Genomic DNA, 20,803 nt, shown 5'->3' on the forward strand with positions numbered 1-20,803 from the left:
TCATTAACCTTGCCCTTCCTTTTTACTGTTTTGGTTACTTTCAGTGTCTTGTGATTATAAATAATGCTGTAGTGAGCATATCTGTGCAGAAATGTTTGTCTATGTTTACTTGTTTCTTTCATGGATCGAGAAACCTGAGTTTTGCCACTTGTTTGCTGTGTGGTCTAGAACTGCCTGTTAGTTTCCTCATCGTAAGATCACATATTGAGCTTGATGGCCTTAAACTTCTTTCTAATTCAGAAAATATCTTTCAAGGGAGAGTAGTAAATTGCTGGTTTGAACTGGAAGCAGGCAGGAAACTCCAGTTGTTTGTCACCAAAAAGCTCAGGAAGCTTCTTTGGGCTTCTTTGGAAGCTTCTTTGGGCTTCTCTCTTGGAAGAGTTCAGGGGAAGTTTTGTTTCATAGTTTGCATGTCGTTTGTCCTTCGGCCTCCATCTCTGATATAACGAAGATTATATTTACATAAAATTTTTTAAAAACAAGAGTGTAGGGCACTGAGCATTAGGATTATAAACTCTTGACGTACTTAATGGATGTGTGCTTTGAGAATGGCTTAGCTTATTGGAAGGACTTCATTTGGAATGTCTTCATTTTGATTGTAATTTTATGTTTAAATAATTTTATTTATTTGTTTATAGTTGACTGTACTGGGTCTTCATTTCTGCATGGGCTTTTCTCTAGTTCTGGGTAACTAGCTGGCGTAACTCTCTAGTTGAGGTGTGGCAGCTTCTCGTTGTGGTGGCTTCTCTTGTTGTGGAGCGTGAGGCTTAAGTAGTTGTAGCTCCCCAGCTCTAGAGCACAGGCTCAACAGTTGTGGCCCACGGGCTTAGTTGCTCTGCAGCGTGTGCAATCTTCCCTGATTGGGGATCGAACCCGTGTTTCCTGCACTGGCAGGAGGATTCTTTACCACTGAGCCACCAGGGAAGGTGCGCTTGTAATTTCGTATCTGCTTTTTGTATTTATGTTTGCCTTTTCTTTTGTGCCTTGTGATTTACCTGTCATCACAGGAATCATAATGGCACAACCATGGGGTCTGGCCTTATCTCACCATTTTCTGATAATTGCATGTGCCCTTTTTCTCAGTGATGCCTCCTTACTATTCATTTTCATATGTACTGAAGCTGGATTTCATCTTGCTGTCTCTCTTCCAGCCTCTGCTGGGGATCAATATTGCTCACTGTGGACAGGCTGTAAGTGCTGACAGGTGGAGGTATGAACACATCACTCCTGAGTGGAAATAAGTGTGATCTGTGCTCTGTCTGTCTCTATGGCCACTCCCCACATCGGTCCTGAGCATGTCCTCCTTGCAGCTGACAGAGAGACTTCTCATTCCGAACTCCTCCTGGGAGTGGTGTTAGAAACTATTTGGGACTTCCCTGGTGGTACAGTGGATGTACCCTGCCAATGCAGGGGACACAGGTTCAATCCCTGGCCTGGGGAGATGCTGTACGCTGTGGAGCAACTAAGTCCATGTGCCGCAGCTACTGAGCCTGCGGACCCTAGAGCCTGTGCTCCTCAGCAAGAGAAGCCACTCCAGTGAGAAGCCTTTGCACCACGACTGGAGCGTAGCTCCTGCACACTGCAACTTGAGAAAGCCCACACACAGCAATGAAAACCCAGTGTAGCCAAAAGTAAAAAAAAAAAAATAAAGATACTTGGTTTGGCTCCTCATCCAGTTGCCCCCACTGCCCTCAAGCTGAACTGGGGTGCCCATCTGGCCCAGTACAGTGTGGTCTCCATCCCCTGACCGCCTTCAAGAGGCCTTTTGTTTCCTGCCCCTCCCGCTCGGCCAGGATGTGGTCCCCAGTCCCCTGGGAATGATGGGACTCCTCCACCGCCCCAGAGTGCTCAGCAGCTCCAGAGAACCAGCTCTAAAAGCAAAACATCTTCAACCAACTGAAACCTTGTCCGTCTTTATTTTACCCCAGGAAATATTAATACATTGGGGCTGGAATATTTAATTGAGTCAGTTATAAATTGGATTTGGGGGAAAATCATTTTCTTGCAAGTGAATCTAACCTTCCCCTGAAGGAAGTTGCTTACGAAGTACAACCTTCATCACTGCAGGCTGTAGTTTTTGGCTTCTGTACCCACTCTTCCACTGCCCCTTGATGGTTGAGTGATGTGGTGTTCATGTACCTTTTCATAAGAAAACTTGAACCTGATTCTTGAGTGTGAAATAATTCATAATGTGAATGACTTTGCTGCCCTCTACAATAACAGTTCACAAAGGTGTGAATGTTTATGTACATTTTAATAAAGCAAGGGAGCATATCTTGGCTTTATTTCAGTCTCGTTTTGGTAAACTGGCATCGGGTGAGGAATGCTGACTCTGGGAACCTCTGACTTGTTTTCTCTTGTTCTGCACCTGCTTGCAGCCGCCTTGCTCTCCCCTGCCCTGCCCTTCCCCCTTCTTTTCCAGGGCTGCGCCGAGGTACCTGCTCTCAAGTAACTTGGTGAGAAGTGCAGGGTGCCGTGCGGGCTCCTGGCAGAATGCTGCTGAGTGATGGAGGTGCTTCTGTCCGATCAGTGCTGTTCCTTCATTGCAATCCCCAGGTCTGTGATCATCACGAAAGCCAGAGGCCAAGACCAGACTCAGCAAGAAGCCGCCCTTCCCTCTGGATTTCATGCATTTCAGCAACATGTTTTACAAACTCTGAAGTTTCTGAGAGGGCTAAGTAAAGTTCTGGAAGTCTAGGGCTGGTGTAAGGCTTCAGTGCAGTTGTAGGAGCAGACTGGGACCAGCATGGGGAGTGAGAAGAAAACAGGAAGCAGATAAGCACCCACTGGGGAGAAGGGCAGAGGCCTTCTAACCATTGTCTCTGGTCCTGTCTCCTGAGACCCTGGTTGCAGTCATTCACTCTCTCCTGCTTGTTTTTATTTTTTAATTGTAGAATTGGACAAAAAGTTTGTTGGGGTTTTTCTGCAAGATGTTATGCAAAAACCCAACGAACATTATGATATTTTTTTATTGGAATATAGTTGCTTTACAATGTTGTGTTAGTTTCTGCTGTACAGCAAAGTGAATCAGTCACACGTATACATGTGCCTCCTCTTCCTTGGATTTCCTTTCCATTTAGGTTGGCACAGAGCATTGAGTGGGGTTCCCTGTGCTATACAGTAGATATTAGTTATCTACTTAATACATAGTAGTGTGTGTGTGCCAATCCCAATCTCCTGATCCGTCCTCTCCTTCCTTCATATTTTTAGATGTACTTATTTATTTATGAATAGATAATAGGTTCGTTTGGCTTGAAAACCAAAAAGTATAAAACACTACACACTGGAATTGTCCATCCTATCCTATTCCCCATCCACCCAGTCTCTTCCCACCGTGTCCAGGGAGCTTCGTTTCTTTGTTTCATATGCGTGCTTCCAGAGTTGCCTTAGGCGTCCTTACACTCAAGTGAATGAAAGCATCGATTCTTGTTCTGCCACTTGTTTGTTCATCCTTTGATCTCCTCTCTCATGTTCTCATTTTATTTCTTTTAATTCTACTCTCAGTAATTTTTTTATTAATTATTAATTTATCATAGTTTTGGTTGTGCTGGGTCTTTGCTGCTGTGTGTGGGCTTTCTCTGGTTGGGGAGCACAGAGGGCTACTCTCTAGCTGCAGTGTGAGGGCTTCTCACTGTGGCGTCTTCTCTTGTGGAGCACAGGCTCCAGGCACACCGGCTTCAGCGATTGCAGCACATGGGCTCAGCAGTAGAGGTTCTCGGGCTCTAGACCACAGGCTCAGTAGTTGTGGCTCAGGGGCCTAGTTGCCCCGAGGCACGTGGGATCTTCCCAGACCAGGGATCAAACCCGTGTCCCCTGCATCGGCAGGTTGATTCTTATCCCCTGTAGCACCAGAGAACTCCCTCAATAATTCTTTGTTGGAGATTTTTTTGAGGAGAAAGGTCAGTGGTCACTTGTTTTACTTATACCTGATGCCCTGAGCAGATTTCACAGTGTGCTTGTCTTTTTCCCATAGATGAAGTGGAGAGTGAGAAATGGTACCTGTCTCCAGACTTTCCACCAACAACCATCAAGACAGAGCCCATCACGGACGAGCCACCCTCGGGACTTGTCCCCTCTGTCACGCTGACCATCACCGCAATCTCCACCCCGTTTGAAAAGGAGGAAACCCCTCTGGAAATGAACGCTGGGGTAAAGTCACTTTTCTTCCATAAAAACAGATTGGATCGAGAGATAACAGATCCTCATTCTCCGAAAAGGCATTTATTCTTTTTGGAGCCAGTGGCTGTATATGTTTAAGGATATGTAACTATATATATATATATATATGTAAAGGTATATTTATGTCTATATCCAGAGCAGGTTGATTTGGTGTCAACATTGGTTATATCACTTCCTTTAAAGGCATTGTCCAGAAAAACTGGTAGAAAGTCTCATTTTGGTTTTTCTGCGAATGCTATTACAAAATTGAAAAAGTTCAGGGATATCCATGTTGGCAAAAAATTCTCCCTGGAATTGATTTTTAAGCCAGTTGGAAGGGAGTGGTTTCAGCGATGGTGCTATTCATAGCTTTCTGGGCTGTGGCAACAAGGATTGCTTGTTCCTGTGTCATGCTTTATTCCCCTAGTGCTGTGCGAGTTGCCCTGACTTAATTCGGGGATTTCCCAGCTACCAGCTCTCGTATTACCCGTGGAAAACGTAAGAAACTGGGAGTTGCTCGGTTCCGTGCCTATAGCAAGTAGGATTTAGTTGTACTCCACCTTCTCTTTAGGTGTTTTGATGTCTGGTGATGGACCAGGGGCATACTTGTACATCTTCTTCTGGATATTCGGAATCCAGCCCTAACTTTCCTTGTGCTCACAGCCACAGGTTATGTTACAGTGACTCCACTGGCATTCTCTAAGTCATTTCTCCTCTGAGCAAGGTAGAGGAATCAGGAAAAGGTAACCCAGCAGTGGTGGCACCACCAAGGCGTGGCTGCATCCTCACTCCTTGTGCTGTTTACCTTCCATCCATCGGGAAGCTGAGGGCCGATGGAGATGAGGTGAACGGAGCACCTGTATGCTGCCCTCTAGAATTCCTTTCTCAGTAGCTACCTGAGTCTGTTTATAGGATGAGGCTTCTGGAGTCTGTATTAGTCTTCTTGCTCTGTGATGTTTTAGTTTGAATTTTGAGCAAGTCACTAAGAAAGATCAGAGTTGTGGCCTTTCTCCCACGCGTGGACCAGATACCTGTCCTCCTTTCCCTACCCAGTGTTTCGTGGTTACGTGTTGTCGGTTGTCAGGAACCTGGAGAGAATGCACGCAGTTGGGTTCACACAATTCCTCCTGCCAGAGGCCCGTGACCCTTTAGGAATGTGCCAGACTAGTTTTGGGGTAAAATGCCTGTACAGTACCATAAACACAATGGAATGAAGCACTGACAAGTGAGCCCTGGCTTCTTCATTTGAGAATTCTGAGGGCTCCCTCACCTGTACTGCCAGAGTTGGCAATGGGTGAGGGTTAAGGACTAAAATACTTCCCGGTCCAAGAAGCAGCCTGAGCTCAGCCAGGCCTCACCAGCCCTAGCATAGCCCTGGGAGGGAGACAGGATGACAAACAGCTCCCCGGGGTGTTGCTTCGGGTTTGTTATTGGCTTTTAAAAACTGTGTTTGAATTTCTTTCTTTAGGTTGATTCCTCATGCCAGACCATTATTCCTAAGATTAAGCTGGAGCCTCATGAAGTGGATCAGTTCCTAAACTTCTCTCCCAAGGAAGGTCTGTCTCCTCTCCCCTTTGGGCTAACAGGTGTGGGTGTGTCACCCCAGGGAAGGTGGGGACCGTTGAGGACTAAAAGCAGAGCTTGTTTTATGAAATAGCTGTTCTTGACTCTAAATACAAACTTTAAAGCTAAATTTTATTTTCCCATATATGTGTATGCTTAGTTGTCAAGTTAAATCTTCAACTTTTATTCCAAGCCAGGGTGACCTTTCAACATGTTTATAGACTCTTCTGACTTGGGTGCTGACAAGGGAACATGGGAACCCCTGCCCTCAAGCCATCCTATGAGTAAAAGACAGCTCCCTGCCCTGGCGAGATGATCAGTACAGACCTAATGGGCATTTACAAAGCCAACTTGCTGGCTTAAAACAAACTCTAATTTTAAACCCTTTGTGAAGTGGATTCACAGTTTCTCTGTCTGGCAATTCAGTATTTTTAAATGTTGATTTTCGGGTGGCTAAGCTATGGGGTCTCACAGAGTTGGACACAACTGAAGTGACTTAGCAGCAGCAGCAGCTGGTAGAGAATCTGCCTGCAATATAGGAAATGAAGGTTCAGTCTCTGAGTCAGGAAGATCCTCTGGAAAAGGGAATGACAACCCACTCTAGTATTCTTGCCTGGGAGATCCCATGACCAGAGGACCCTGCTGGGCTACATTCCATGGAGTCGGGAGAGTTGGACATGACGTAGTGACCGAATCACCACCAAGCACCACCACTCCTCTATTCCTGCGTCCTTCAGGCATCTCGCATCTGTTTAGAAATAAGTGGTGTCAATACTTGAAACGGGCACACTCTCACCTTTTTCTTTCCCTGTGTCAGTTTTTCCCTTGACCCCTGTGAAGCCCTTGGGTAGGAATTCTGAATGCAGACCCCTAAGTCTCAGAGAGTCTAAGAAGCTCTCTCAGCCTTTTTAATTGATATACTTTGCCCAGCTCCTTAATTCAGTGCCTTAAGACACACCATCCCCTCCCTTTTTATTTATACTTTCAGCACATGGTTAGAAGGACAGCTCATTGATGTGACCAACAAATAAGAAACTAGTATACGTGCTGGTCATGGGAAAGGTATCCATGCTATGGTGTGGACATAATGTGCAGATGTTACAGTATATAGGAGCAATGCTCACAGAAACAAAGTCTACTTCATCCCACCAGAAACATACTCAAGATTTATCCGTGACACTTTAATCAAGGTTGGCATTTACCTTCGTCATCAGTAAAGAAAGGATTCAATTATTTTTTTATACTTTTTTGGCCACACAGCACAGCATATGGGATCTTAGTTCCCTTTGAATCCATGCCCCTTTGGAAGTGTGGAGTCTTAACCACTGGACTGGCAGGGAAGTCCCAGGATTCAGTTTTTATAATTAGTAATACTGACTAAAATCCATATATTTATTTTAACTGAGTGATGCACATTTTAGTGCCTTTCAGCTTTAAAGAAAGTAATTCCTTTCATTTTTGTGATACTGGTAACAACTATCAAATACATTTTGCTCTTTCAATCTGTGTTGCCATATGCTTCCGAAAATGTCATCACCGTACCAGTAAGCCCCGTAGTGGCTTCAGAATCTCCGATCTCTAGAGGAGAAAAGTTTCAGGGTCCTTCCTTGAAGTGCCCATCTTTCCTCATTATCCTAGATAAACAGGGAGGAGGAAATTCAATATGCTTGAATGTAGCAGGGCTTCTAGGCAAAGTGGCTTGTTGTCCCCAGCCCTGTCAGGAAGTAACCTAAGAGCCACATTTCAAGTGAATTTAGAAATCTGATACTGAGGCACTTGTGACCAGGGCAGTAGCTCTCAATAAGTGGGTAAGAGGAGATTCAAGTTTGCTTCACTTTTCCTGCCGTGCCATTTCCATTTTCGTGTGTGTGTGGAGCACCTTCTTCTTGGAAAGTAGAAAAGTACTAGAATAATTTGGACTGTGCCCAGCCAAAGGGAAAAGTAAGCTCTAGTACTCTTGACTAATTCTCCAGACTAATAGCTCTGCATGGCAGACACTGGAAGCCCCTGGGAGGTTTGTCTGCTCATGGGTTTTGTTTTGCTTTTGTTTTTATTTGCTTGTTTGTTTACCATGGCTAAAAGATAAACATTGTTAAAATTCCGTTCAGTAGCTCAGTCATGTCTGACTCTCTGTGACCCCATGGACTGCAGCACTCCAGGCCTCCCTGTCCATCACCAACTCCTGGAGCTTGTTCAAACTCATGTCCATTGAGTCGGTGATGCCATGCAACCATCTCATCCTCTGTTGTCCCCTTCTCCTCCTGCCTTCAATCTTTCCCAGCATCAGGGTCTTTTCCAATGAGTCAGTTCTTTCCATCAGGTGGCCAAAGTATTGGAGCTTCAGCTTCACCATCAGTCCTTGCAATGAATATTCAGGACTGATTTCCATTAGGATTGACTGGTTTGATCTCCTTGAAGTCTAAAGGAAACATTGTCAAAAGATAAGCTCTAAAAAATTAAAACTTTGAATCCCTTATTTGAGCAAAAATTAATTAGACTTTGCAGCGCCAAATTGGTTAGAAGTTTCCTCTGACAACAGCTGGGGGGTGGGGGGGGCAGACTTTTATAAAGAGAAGGTGGAAGCAAAGTAAGGAGATTATCTATGAGCTATAACTTAAAATTTAGTTGGCTGTTTGTGACCAGTTGTCCTTAGATTCCAGCCTGGTAACCTTGAAGCATTTACAGGATTGGATTTTGGTTTGTCTGTGTAAGTGGCCAGAGCACTGGAGACACCCCAGGGTAACAGCTTCCATGCTTATTAATTGACCTGGCACTACACAGTCCCATAGGTTATCATGGGGTTGGGAAAACCTTACTTAACACTCTTAGGACTCCTTTCTAGGTGAACAGATATTTAAGACACCTACCTACCCTCCTTAGCTGCCTGGAAGCTGTGGCCAAAGAGTTGACAATAGAGATGTATGGGATTGTTTTAGAATATTCTTTAGCTTTAGGGGTGCCCGTGGACTCTTAAAACACCAGGGAGCTCTACGGCAGGGTAGGTTAGAAAGAGAAAAGAGAGGGGTTGGTGTAAGAAAGAAAGAGGAAAAAGTATGTGCTGTTAGTAGGGGTGGGGCAAGGTGGGGAAGTGACTGAGAGAGATGGATCACCTGTGGTTCCCTGGGACAGTCGGTGTTTCAGTGAGCAGAAGAGCCCCATGCTTCCAGCTTCTCACCTCCAAAGGCAGCTCTGAGGGTCGTTTTTCTGAGGTGAGTAGCTGTGTCTCAGGAAGGCTCCTTCCATCTACAGTATCTCAGGCAGGAGGCCTTTCCATGGCCTCGGGCTGTTCTCTGGTCGAGCAAGTCCAGGTGTGTATGCGGCCCCTGGGCTGCTCGCCCAGTTCAGAGCTGCTGCACTCGGGGATCTGTTGTCCTGGGGGTCCCAGGAGGGGTGCGGAGTGAAAGGCTTACCCAAGGTCACGTCCCTTGGCTCAGTAACGGTGACTGGCCATCAAGGGACTGCAGCACAACGTGAAGATTAACAGGTCAGGAAAAGAGCGAGACCCCCAAAGCACATTTGCCAGGTTGAACTCAGAGACAGTTCTTCCTTTGGAACCTGCCTCCGCTGCGCTGGAGGTGCATGAGCGGCGCTGACCCAGGCTCCAAGGCCTGGCAGAGTATGAATGTCTCCCTGGGGAGAGGTGGAGGATGCTTGATGCTGGGGAACGTTGCGGGGACACCCCGCTCCCCCTCATTTATCTTCCAGTGCCTGTTTTTCTATCCACAGATGGACTGGGTGTTATCTGAATCAAGAATGCCTGGCATCTGGCCTGTGGGCCCTGCCATGCACATTCCTGCAGAAACAAGTGAGCTTTTCTCAAACCCTCATGGGCTCCCTGCTTCTGCTATTTCTTTTCTTTTCTTTTTTTTAAGATCCTGATACATTAACGTGGTGGTTTACAATCAAACTGTGGAAACTATACGAAATGAAGCGAGGGAACATTATGCCAGCACCATCCCTGCCTACTGTAATTTCCCATGTCCCCATTTTGTCATAATTTGATTACTTTCTTACATATTTTCCCGAGTTTCTTTATGTAGTTACAAGCAAATAGGCTCTGTATTCTTTTTCTCTCCTTTTTCGTACAAAAAGAAGTCTACTCTACACACGGTATTGCACCTTGATTTATTTCTCTCGTTTATAGGTTGAGACCAGCATACACTTATGTCACATCTACTGAAACTCCTGTTGACCAAAGTAAAACTCAAAAATCCAGTCCAAAAACGTATCCACAGTGTGCTGTGCTAAGTTGCTTAGTCGTGTCCGACTCTTTGCGAACCCATGGACTGCAGCCCGCCAGGCTCCTCTGTCCATGGGATTCTCCAGGCAAGAATACTGGAGTGGGTTGCCGTGTCTTCCTCCAGGGGATCTTCCCAACCCAGGGATCGAACCCAGGTCTGCCGCATTGCAGGCAGATTCTTTACCAACTGGGCCACCAGGGAAGCTCATTATTCTCAATAAAGCCAGAAAATCAAACCAAGAAAGCACCTGCTTGAGGCTGTATCAAGAACTGCAGAGTTGAAACCCAGAAATTGAATCTACTGTTTTTCGAAAGAAACACTTAAATTTTGCCTTCACAGTATATCTTGGAGGCCGTTCCATGTCCACTAGGAGAGATTCCTCGTCCGTTTGTTCAACTGTCCCTGGTTGGATGTCAGATGTTTAAGTGCCCCCACGTCCTGCTTCGTTGCTCCCTGATGGATGCAATCCGTTCTTTTCCCCTCAGCCTCCGTGGACCACCTGCACTTACCACCCACTCCTCCCAGCAGCAACAGCAGCGACTCCGAGGGCAGCCTGAGTCCCAGCCCGCGCCTGCATCCCTTTGGCCTTCCGCAGACCCACAGCCCCGCCAGGGCCCCGGCGCGGGCCCCCTCGGCGCTGGCCAGCTCCCCGCTCCTCACTGCTCCTCATGTGAGTGTCCCTGCATCCCTGCAACCCGATCCCCCCATCCTGTCATTTGGAGCTTCACCCAGCGTGGCTGCCATGCCGGGCCACTTGGCTTTTCTTCCTGTGGGAAGTTTTCAGGCTGATTGCTAAAGCTGGGGGATGACAGACTTAGAGAACATTTTCTAAAAACTGCCTGTGATCTCATCGTGCTAACACATTCTTTCCCTTTTCTGTGCATGCTTCCGGTTTTTATTCCTGTGCTTATTTTTTATAGCTACAACCATAAGGAATAAAAATGTTGTCATTCTTCTCAAAATTATATCACAAATATTTATCATCAATTTAGGCAGTCTTTGTGACCTAAGATAGGAAATAGCTTATTTTTTAAATAAACAATCTTCGATGAACTGAAAAATTACCCTGAGATTAAATGTTTTGATGTCTAAAGCGCAAGCATATAATTTAACCCTTTTTGTCTGTGGTTCAGCTCTTAACCCAGTGACTCAGGATGGAACTCATGAGTCATTATTCATCCCTCACATATATAATTTCTCCAAGTAAAAAATAGGGATATATAATTAATTTTGTATTGTTCTGAATAGTCAATTGATTTCTCTGAGGATTTAAAAATCATAGTCAACCTTACTGAATTTATAATATCACATAGAGCGAGTTTGAATGAAGTTCAGTTCAGTCACTCAGTCGTGTCCGACTCTTTGCGACCCCATGAACTGCAGCACGCCAGGCCTCCCTATCCATCACCAACTCCCGGAGTTCACCCAAACCCATGTCCACCGAGTCGGTGATGCCATCCAACCATCTCATCCTCTGTCGTCCCCGTCTCCTCCTGCCTTCAATCTTTCCCAGCATCAGGGTCTTTTCAAATGAGTCAGCTCTTCGCATCAGGTGGCGAAAGTATTGAATGAAGTGAGATATGTAAAAATTCTAGAAAAGCCGTCTATCAATTAGCATAACTTTGAAAAGTTGAATGCAGTCTGTCTCAGAAATTCAGCAAGTTCTTAGATCTGTGGCCATGTTCTTATTTATCGCTATTACTGACGGCCAGTGGGTTACCTCTTTCCGCTCCATCATTACCTTCTCACCATTAACCCTTCACTCTTTTGATTACTGAAATAGTGTTCGTTCTATGGGTCTGTGAGTCCTGCCACAGTCAGTTCATTCTACATGGTCATGGATTAAATCCTCCCCATGTCAGACCTTGGTTCAGCATCTGTGCTGTGTCTCCCTACTATCTGTTGGCATCAAGCTGTCATACCTCTGCTGGGTACTGATACCCTCTGTATGTGCCCAACCTGCAGCAGCTTCAAGAACTCGCCCCCTCCAGGCAGAGCGGCTTCTTCTGTTACTCTTTACAAGGCTGCCTTTTGTTGGAAAGTCCTTCCCTGTGTAAATCACCCCCTTTCTTCCAGGAGGCCCAGTTCAAGTCTTATCTGCTACCCTAAGCCTTCCCTTATCGCAGAGACTCAAACAAGTGTTCTCTTTCTTCATATTATTAATGCACCTGGAGTGAGTATCACAGTCTAGCATTTAATTGCTCTCGTTCTTTCGTGTGTTTCAATTCAGCCTTGGTCTCGATCATTAGCTGCTTAAGAGACAGAGTTCATTTTGATTTCTGCATGCATTTAACACAGAGTTAATATGCAATAGGTCCTCCATTTATTGACTCATTATAAACACATTGTCCTAGCATGGATGACATGGGGTGAGCTACAGTGGTCATCTCCGTTGACGATGGACAGTATAGGACAGTGCTAACCAGAGGCTGTCGTGGAGCAAGCCTGCCAGTGTGCCCCTGGGAGTCCTAGCCCTTTCGCTGGACGTGGAGGTTGAGAAGCAGCTCCTAGTGTATAGAGAGCATCTTGCAAAATGGCCTTTTCAGGAGAACAACAAAACTTTCCACAGAACTCCAAGTGAACTCCTCATCACTCCAAGGACAGGAAACCTCCAGGGATGTAGGAAATGAATTCTATCCTTTAAAAAATTTCCATGTTTTAGCCAGTGGGGTGCTTTGTGGGAAATAACAGGTGGAGGTTTCTTTACCTGTTCCCTTCAATTATAATCCTTGGGTTGTAGCACTCACATGGGTATCTTCTCCATTTTTTTGCTTCCACTTCAGAGTGCCCATTTCTCACCCAAACAGATGGGCCTCCTTTTTCCTTAGTTGTTTGCAAGACATCATATCAGACCCTCCTCACCCCTCAGGAGGCTTCCCTCCAGTGCACCCGGCTGCTCCTCTTTGACCCTTTTTTGCTCCTTGGTCTACACAGAAGCTGCAGGGATCAGGCCCCCTGGTCCTGACGGAGGAGGAGAAGAGGACCCTGATCGCCGAGGGCTATCCCATCCCCACCAAGTTGCCCCTGACGAAATCAGAGGAGAAGGCCCTAAAGAAAATCCGGAGGAAAATCAAGAATAAGGTGGGTCCATCAGATGCAGGCACTTCTGCGAGCAGAGGTGTGAGCAGAACCGAGCCATGTGCCTGTCCCACCTTCCCGGTGGCCAACACTGGCCCGGCCCTTGGTGTCGGGACCAAGGCTTGGCCCTGTCTTCCTCCAGCCCTGCCATCCATCTTCTGGGCAGTGGGCCCCCAAATTGGGTGTGCATACTCCATGATGCTCCAGATAACCTATTCAGGCATGGGAGGAAAATATTAGAACTCCCATTTACATTTAAAAACATCTCAGCCTTTAAAATTTCTATTTTATAATATGTACAATATTTCCCCTAGTAGGCATCTATGCAATTTATAAATATTTATAAATTATAATATTATAAATACATAACTATCAATATATTATGGGTGCTTGCTTAATTTTTTTTCTTGATAGGGGTTTTTGTTAAAAAATTCTGCTGGCTCTTCTATACCTGGGTCTAGCAGTTTCCTGGTGCTGGGCCCCTATAGTGGGAATAAGGGACACAGAGGCCCTGGGGCATGGCTAGGGTGTGGATAGAGCAGGAGGGAGGAGACTAAGAGAGGAAGAATGAGAGGATTAGAGTCATAATTCTTCACCCACGTGCAGAACCACCAGGGAATTTTTGTGTAACTAACCCCAACTGGCTTATATTATGTATTACAATGACCCAACTAGGTCCACAGAATTGAAATCATTTTTCTGACCCCATAGAAATGGTTCATGATGTACATGTTCTGGTCTGACTCCTGGACCACCATCCTTCTCACTGGGGGCCTAGTTTGTTGGAAAGTAGATGAGAGCATAGACTGATTGAAACCAGGGGGAACAGAAGAGGCAATTAGTAGATGAGCCAGCAGGTTAAAGAAATGGGAAGTGGCCACAGAAGTGAGCAGGGCTTCTGTGATTACTGTGCTCACAGCCTCCAGTCATCCGGGTTTACTGCCATGTTCAGTCGCTAAGTTGTTTCCAACTCTTTGCAAGCCCACGGACTGCAGCACGTCAGGCTTCTCTGTCTGTCACTGTCTCTGGAGTTTGCTCAAACTCATGTCTGTTGAGTCAACGATGCCATCCCACCATCTCACCCTCTGTTGTCCCTTACTGATACAGCTGGAGTGTAATCCTCTTTTCTCCCTTTCCATTGCAGATTTCAGCCCAGGAAAGTAGGAGGAAGAAGAAAGAATACATGGACAGCTTGGAGAAAAAGTAAGCCTCCTGCCAAACTGGTTGTGTGTATTGAGCAATTCACGTAGAGAAATGTGAGTGCCAGGGGGCCCCTGATTTCCATGACGAGGGGGTTCAGTTTCTCACCTGGCTCCCAGCAAAGGCTGTTGGTTTATCAGCCTGTGTTTTGCCTGCCACCTAGTGGTTTTTAGAGGAGAAGCTTATAAATCTAGCAAGAAATGAAAAGTACAACTTCCTTGGTGGCTCAGATGGTAAAGAATCCGCCTGCAATGCAGGAGACCTGGGTTCAGTCCCTTGGTCAGGAAGATCTCCTGGAGAAGGCAGTGGCTACCCACTCCAGTATTCTTGCCTGGAGAATCTCATGAACAAGAGAGGCCTGACGGGCTATAGTCCATGGAGTCACAAAGAGCTGGACTTGACTGAGTGACTAACACATTTCCGCTTTTCGATCTTAGTAGGCATTTGTACAGAACTGTTTTCAACCAAGGGTCCATAAGTCCTTGAAGGCTTACTTTCAAATAAGTACAAATACAAACCTTCATGCACATTCCTGGACTCCTCAGAGGAGAGGTGCTATTTGGCAGAAATGAGCAGGGCTAATTAATCAGTTGCCCTTGGCCATACTCCCTCGCATCCTAGAGAGCAGCAGGGGGATATAAGACAAGTTGGCGTTCTTTATTTTCTATCTGCTGTGATTCGTGTTATAGGTGAGTGACTTTGCACAAAACACTTGAGGATACCTTGTGTTATTCTGAATAGCTTGGAATATCAGGAGGGCTCTTAGAAAAACATAAATTAAAACACAATCTTGTATTACCCTAGAAAATAGTTCCCATCTGACAAACTAATATCAATTTAAAATGGGAATGAGTCCCTGGATCTAGAAGTGAATCTTTATGTATATGTGGTGAGAGGAGCAGTTGGTGGATCCTGGCTGGTTCCTGAAGTTCCTACTGAAAGTCTGTGTTTCTTCCTCCTGATTTAGGTTTTGGTAATAAGAATTATTGGAGAAGGAAATGGCAACCCACTCCAGTATCCTTGCCTGGAAAATCTCATGGACAGAGGAACCGGGTGGACTGCAGTCCATGGGGTCGCAAAGAGTCGGGCACGACTGAGCGACTAACACTAACACTAATAAGAATTGTTACCAATCATTGTTGAGGTATCCGGGGTCAAGATGTTTTGATGAAAATTTCTTTATGGCCTCTTGGGGCATGCCTCCTCCAGCACCTGTGTTCCTTGCCTTGAGGTCCTAAGGTCTTGTCCTTTCCTCTCCCCCTACCCCAAGCCCTGTCAGTCTTTCTGGCCAAGAGCACAGCTAGCAGCATTCAGATCCTATAATATGGAGGGAGAAGTGTGATGAGCATTGAGAGCCATAGGGAAAAGTCAAGAGAAATCAAGTTTGAAAAACCCTTTAAGAAGTTTGGGCTTCCCTGGTGGTTCAGATGGTAAAGAATCAACCTGCAGTGCGAGGGACCTGGTTCAATCCCTGGGTTGGGAAGATCCGCTGGAGGAGGGCATGGCAACCCACTCCAGTGTTCTTGCCTGGAGAATCCCATGGATAGAGGGAGCCTGGAGGGCTACAGTCCATCAGGTCACAAAGAGTCAGACATGACTGGGCGACTAAGCACAGCACGTAAGAAGTTTACATTGTGTACCATTCCAATCCATTTTCCATCATTGAGCCATTTGTTACTAATCTCTCTCTCTTTTTTTTCTTTTGTGTCCTCACCCTTTTCCCCAACTCAGGTTAGCCTAGCTCTTTTTCTGATCTCCCCAGAGTAGCTGCTTCTCTGTTTATTTTTCCTCTGAACCCCACCTGCCTCCATCCTAGCTCCTGGTTTAGCGCTTGCTCCCCTGATAAAACTCAGGTTTTTCTTTTTCTCTCTCCTCTGTAGGGTAGAGTCTTGTTCAACAGAGAACTTGGAGCTTCGGAAGAAGGTGGAGGTTCTGGAGAACACCAACAGGTGAGGGTCCCTGGAGTGAGGATGGAAGGTGGGGAGAGAGGGGCAGATCAGAAAGGGAGCTGGGAGGAAAGGGGAGGAGGTGCCATTGAAAGAGTAGTTGTGCCAGGATGCTCAGGGTGGCCGTGCTCCATGCACCTGTTCCTGCCGCCTGTGTACACGTGCGTGCACACACACACACACACACACACACACACACACATGCCTGTGCCTGTCCTCTACTTTTCCTAAAATACGTGAGATTGATGAATCTGACTCTGACAAGGGCTTTCATGAAGAGGGAGTTAAGAGGAGGCTTGGGAGAGAATATGGTCAATGAGTCTGATTCTTCTGAAAATGACATCAGACTTTATAGAGGTGGCTAAGGAGGGAGTCGGAGAAGGCCATGGCACCCCACTCCAGTACTCTTGCCTGGAAAAGCCCATGGACGGAGGAGCCTGGTAGGCTACAGTCCATGGGGTTGTGAAGAATTAGACACGACTGAGTGACTTCACTTTCATGCATTGGAGAAGGAAATGACAACCCACTCCAGTATTCTTGCCTGGAGAATCCCAGGGACGGGGAAGCCTGGTGGGCTGCAGTCCATGGGGTCGCAAAGAGTCGGGCACGACTGAGCGGCTTCACTTTCACTTTTCACTTTCATGCACTGGAGAAGGCAATGGCAACCCACTCCAGTGTTCTTGCCTGGAGAATCCCAGGGACCGGGGAGCCTGCTGGGCTGCCGTCTATGGGGTCGCACAGAGTCGGACACGACTGATGCGACTGAGCAGCAGCAGCAGCAAGGAGGGAGTGACCACTTTGTTGTCACCCAATTTGAGTAAAATAAATTAGTGCTTATTAGTGAAAAAAAAAAGGAGGGAAAACCAAGTTTGTTTTTTAAAAAGTTTTTAATTACTGTGTTTAAAAGTTAATTAATTGATTACATTTTAAGTCCATTTTGAAAAATAATTTCAAAGTAGGACAGATGGATTAATGAGTTCATCTGACACCTCCTGTGTCAGGTACTGTTTTCAGGACTTTATAGATATTAACTCATATAACCTTCTGATGACCCTACGACCTAGTCCTATTACTGTCCCTATTAAATGGTGCAGATAATGGAGACTCAACAGGGAGGCCTGGTGTGCTGCAGTCCATGGGGTCGCAAAGAAGTCAGACACAACTGAGCAACTGAACTGAACTCAGTGGAGACTCAGAAAGGTTAGGTGACTTGCCCAGGGTCACAGAGTAAATGCCAGAGCTGTGTTTGAAGGCAGGCAGTGTGGCCCTAGAGCCTTGATGAGCTTTATCCTGGGTCATGTTAAGGTATAGAGCTGAGAAACGGTGGTTGAGGCGTTTCATCATGTGTGTGTGTGTTCAGAGTCTGCTCATGCTTTGAAAATTATTCATTAGTCAAGGGATCCTGTTGCCCTTAGCTGTTATAGATCCAACAATCCAAGCAGAGAAAAATTGACTTTGAGGTAAGCAAAATATTAATTCATCCTTTTAAGGCTTAGCATTAATGCCTAATAACAGGTTTGCAAATGTTAAGGGGTCAGGGTAAATCTACTTACATGTCATCTGATAATAGTGTAAAATTTGGCTCCCGTTTCTTAAATCTTCATGGTCTATTGCTCAAACAGCAGGCTAATTGAGTCATCAGTTAAAAATACCATCAGTAGGAAAAGTGGACATTGTGACCCCACTGGGTTTCTCTCTGCATTTCTGGGAACGTGTGCTCATATGGCAGGTCAAGGACAGTTACCTCCAGCCCTCTGTAGACAAACAACGGAAGTAAGTAAATGCCACCAGCTCCATGTGATATCACCTTGATCCCCCATGCAGAGGAACTGGTTTCCAGTGGCACTTCAGGGTTCCGGTTTTGCTGTTGTCTTTGGCGATTAGTCTCCTGAGGCTTCATGCCTTCTTATCTCCACCTTTATTCTTGCCAGAGTGGTTCTCTGGGTCCTAAACCCCCACCAGAGTCTGTATCCATTTTGTAAGCATCCTGAGCAGATTCTAGTCCATCCCACCTCCTGTCTTAGCCATCGCTATTGAAAAAACCCCATGTTCATGAGTGGGACAAATCCAGGCCATGAAATGGTGAAAAGAGAAAGAGGAATCCATCCAAGATAATGGAGTTTGGTCCAGGTTGGGTCTTGTCTAGGGGTTCCGGATGTCAGGTCTTCCTGCAGCCACACGGGGGCAGCAGAGACACAAAGAGCATTGGGTGCTTGTGATGAGAAGGGCTCTATGCCTGCCCCCTTTACTGGGAAAGGATCTTTCCTCCCCTCCCCAGGCTGACCCTGCTGTATCATAGATTTTAAACCTAAAAAAGAAAACCCACACACATGTAATATGCCCATTGTAAAAAAAATTTAGAAAATACAGTTAAAAAAGAAAAGAAAATCCCCCCAAATCTTTTCACCCAAAGAAATGTTTACATTTTGAAATGGGATATTTTATATGTATGTACTTACGTTGTACATCCTCTTCTGTTAAGAACCTTCCCCATTTAACAGAAATTACTGGCCATACTGGCCATATATTTTCATATCAGTAAATGTATTTCTACATAATTTTATTTCTGTCAGATTTTGATAAAGAGCTGTTATCTGCAGAGCATGGACATAAAGCACATCTGGTTATGTGTGTGTCAAGAACAATCCATGCTTTGCCAGTTGTTTTTATCTTTTAAAATAATGAGTGTTAATTGCTTAGTCGTGCACAACTCTTTGTGACCTCCTGGACTGTAGCCCGCTAGGCTCCTCTGTCCATGGGATTCTCCAGGCAAGAATACTGGAATGTGTTGCCATTTCCTTCTCCAGGGATTGAAACCAAGTCTCCAGCATTGCAGGTGGATGGCCACGACTATATTAATATGATGTCAGTTATTATATAATATGAGTTAGAGAGTCCCTGTATATTTGAGCTTGGGTCAGCATATCTTGAGTTCTTCCCTGAGAGCCAATGGTAGTTTTCCTTCTATCTTCTTCACTGTGGGAGCTCTTGCCAGCAATTCAGGAGATTCCACTGAAAAAACAATCTACTTCGTGCTTATGGTGCTCTGCTTGCCCCTTGACTGGCAGGAGCTTCCACTGTGGTTCCACAACAGGCTGCGTTCAGTCCCCTCCCTTTTCCAGACTCCTGGTAGACAACCAACCCTTTATGGTGAAAATGGTTAATACTTGATTAACCTGCCATCCTCCCACAAGTAATCTGATGAGGGGCCTCCTAGGTCATAGTCTCTCAGTTCAGCAGCTTTTCGTGTGTTTTGGCTTGAGAAGCCAGGGAATAAAGCAAAGCTGCTCTTGTGCAAACAGGGAAGGGCCTGCCTTCCCCCCAACTTCCTCTCCCTTCTCCTTCTGTTCCTGCCAAGGGCCTCTCCTTGCTCAGATGACACCGTGGCCGGAGTGACCAATTTGAACCTTGGCAGTCTCTGCCCTAAACTGGTCAGGAGGAGATGATGGTGTGGGCCTGTGGGAGGGGGAGACGTTCGGACCCTTTCTTCATGGCACCTAGTGAGCGACCCAATGTTTGAACTAAGTACAGAGTGGCGCCCCGTGAACACACACCTGTGTTTGTGTCCTGTTCGCGCTTCTGATGTTACCATCCTTCGGAGGTAGGCGGGTAGAGGCAGAAATGCTTACCAGACGTGGACAGGATCCTGGCTACCCAGAAGTGGGTGGGATACCTGGGGTGCTGCTGTTTCATTTGGCATGACCTGGCAGGAAAGGCAAGTGGGTGCTTCATTGTTGGCCAAGCTAAAGAAAAACTGCCCCTCTTAACATTTTACCACTTCCGTGCCATACCCCACAAGGACTTTCGTGTGTATCCAGATGAGAACGCGCACTCGAAGCTGGAGTAAGTCCTGAATCTTAGGGTAGTACTGGCCCCAGCAGCAGCCAGGTAGCATGTTACTGGCTTCGAGGTGAAAAGGCCTTTTTGCCTGAGCTCAGCAAGCTGGAAGGGGGTGGGGACAGAAGAGGAGACTTCCACAGCGTTTACCACTGGAACCTTGGGCAGCTGGAGCAGTGGGAAGTCACCTTCACACTTGTCTGTAAGGCGATCTGCTAATCACCTACCACCAGGAAATGTGTGAGCCAGAGAGAGACGGTTTCCCAGGGGGCCCTCCTTCCTGTGCTCAGTCAGGAAATGCTTTTGCTTTTACAAAGTCCAAGCGAGACTGCATGTGACGTCTCCTGGCCTTCCTTGCTTCTCATTCGTCTCCAAGCTGCATGACTCATTCTTAAGAGACCCTGTCTTTCCTCCGCTTTATAGCCTTTTCTTCTACACAAGTGCTTCAACTAGCCCATTCGTTGTAGGCGTCTGTGGCTCAGTTTGCTCCGTTCATGTCTAATTTTGCCCTTGAACATCTATAGGGCTGATCTGTAGACTCATAGGAGCTTAGACGTGAGAGCTTGTTTGGAGGTGCTAGCAGGGGAGTGCAGCCACTCATATATTCTTGATCGAAGACTGGTCCTCCTCCATTGGAGGTAGTTGTCCTCTTCAACTGATCTCGCATCTTTGAGAGGGTCACATGTGGAGTGATGAGAGAGGAAGTGGACACCTGCCTAGCCAGCCAGATCGGCCAAATCAACCCTGGCAATCAATGGAGAGATAGGAGTCGCAACAATC

At 46.2% G+C, this 20,803-nt stretch overlaps 1 protein-coding gene across 1 annotated transcript in view; it reads left to right on the forward strand.

Annotated features, from left to right (window-relative positions):
- CREB3L2 (cAMP responsive element binding protein 3 like 2) overlaps positions 1–20,803 on the forward strand; it is a 129,683-nt gene that overhangs the window by 89,533 nt on the left and 19,347 nt on the right. Inside the window, exons 3-8 of the mRNA XM_005679511.3 lie at positions 3,974–4,149; positions 5,627–5,714; positions 10,448–10,632; positions 12,897–13,043; positions 14,185–14,243; positions 16,121–16,189. Of these exons, the coding sequence (XP_005679568.2) occupies positions 3,974–4,149; positions 5,627–5,714; positions 10,448–10,632; positions 12,897–13,043; positions 14,185–14,243; positions 16,121–16,189 (724 nt within the window). The remainder of the gene's footprint in view (positions 1–3,973; positions 4,150–5,626; positions 5,715–10,447; positions 10,633–12,896; positions 13,044–14,184; positions 14,244–16,120; positions 16,190–20,803) is intronic.

Source organism: Capra hircus, chromosome 4 (genome assembly GCF_001704415.2).
Source record: "Capra hircus breed San Clemente chromosome 4, ASM170441v1, whole genome shotgun sequence".
Classification (NCBI taxonomy): domain Eukaryota; kingdom Metazoa; phylum Chordata; class Mammalia; order Artiodactyla; family Bovidae; genus Capra; species Capra hircus.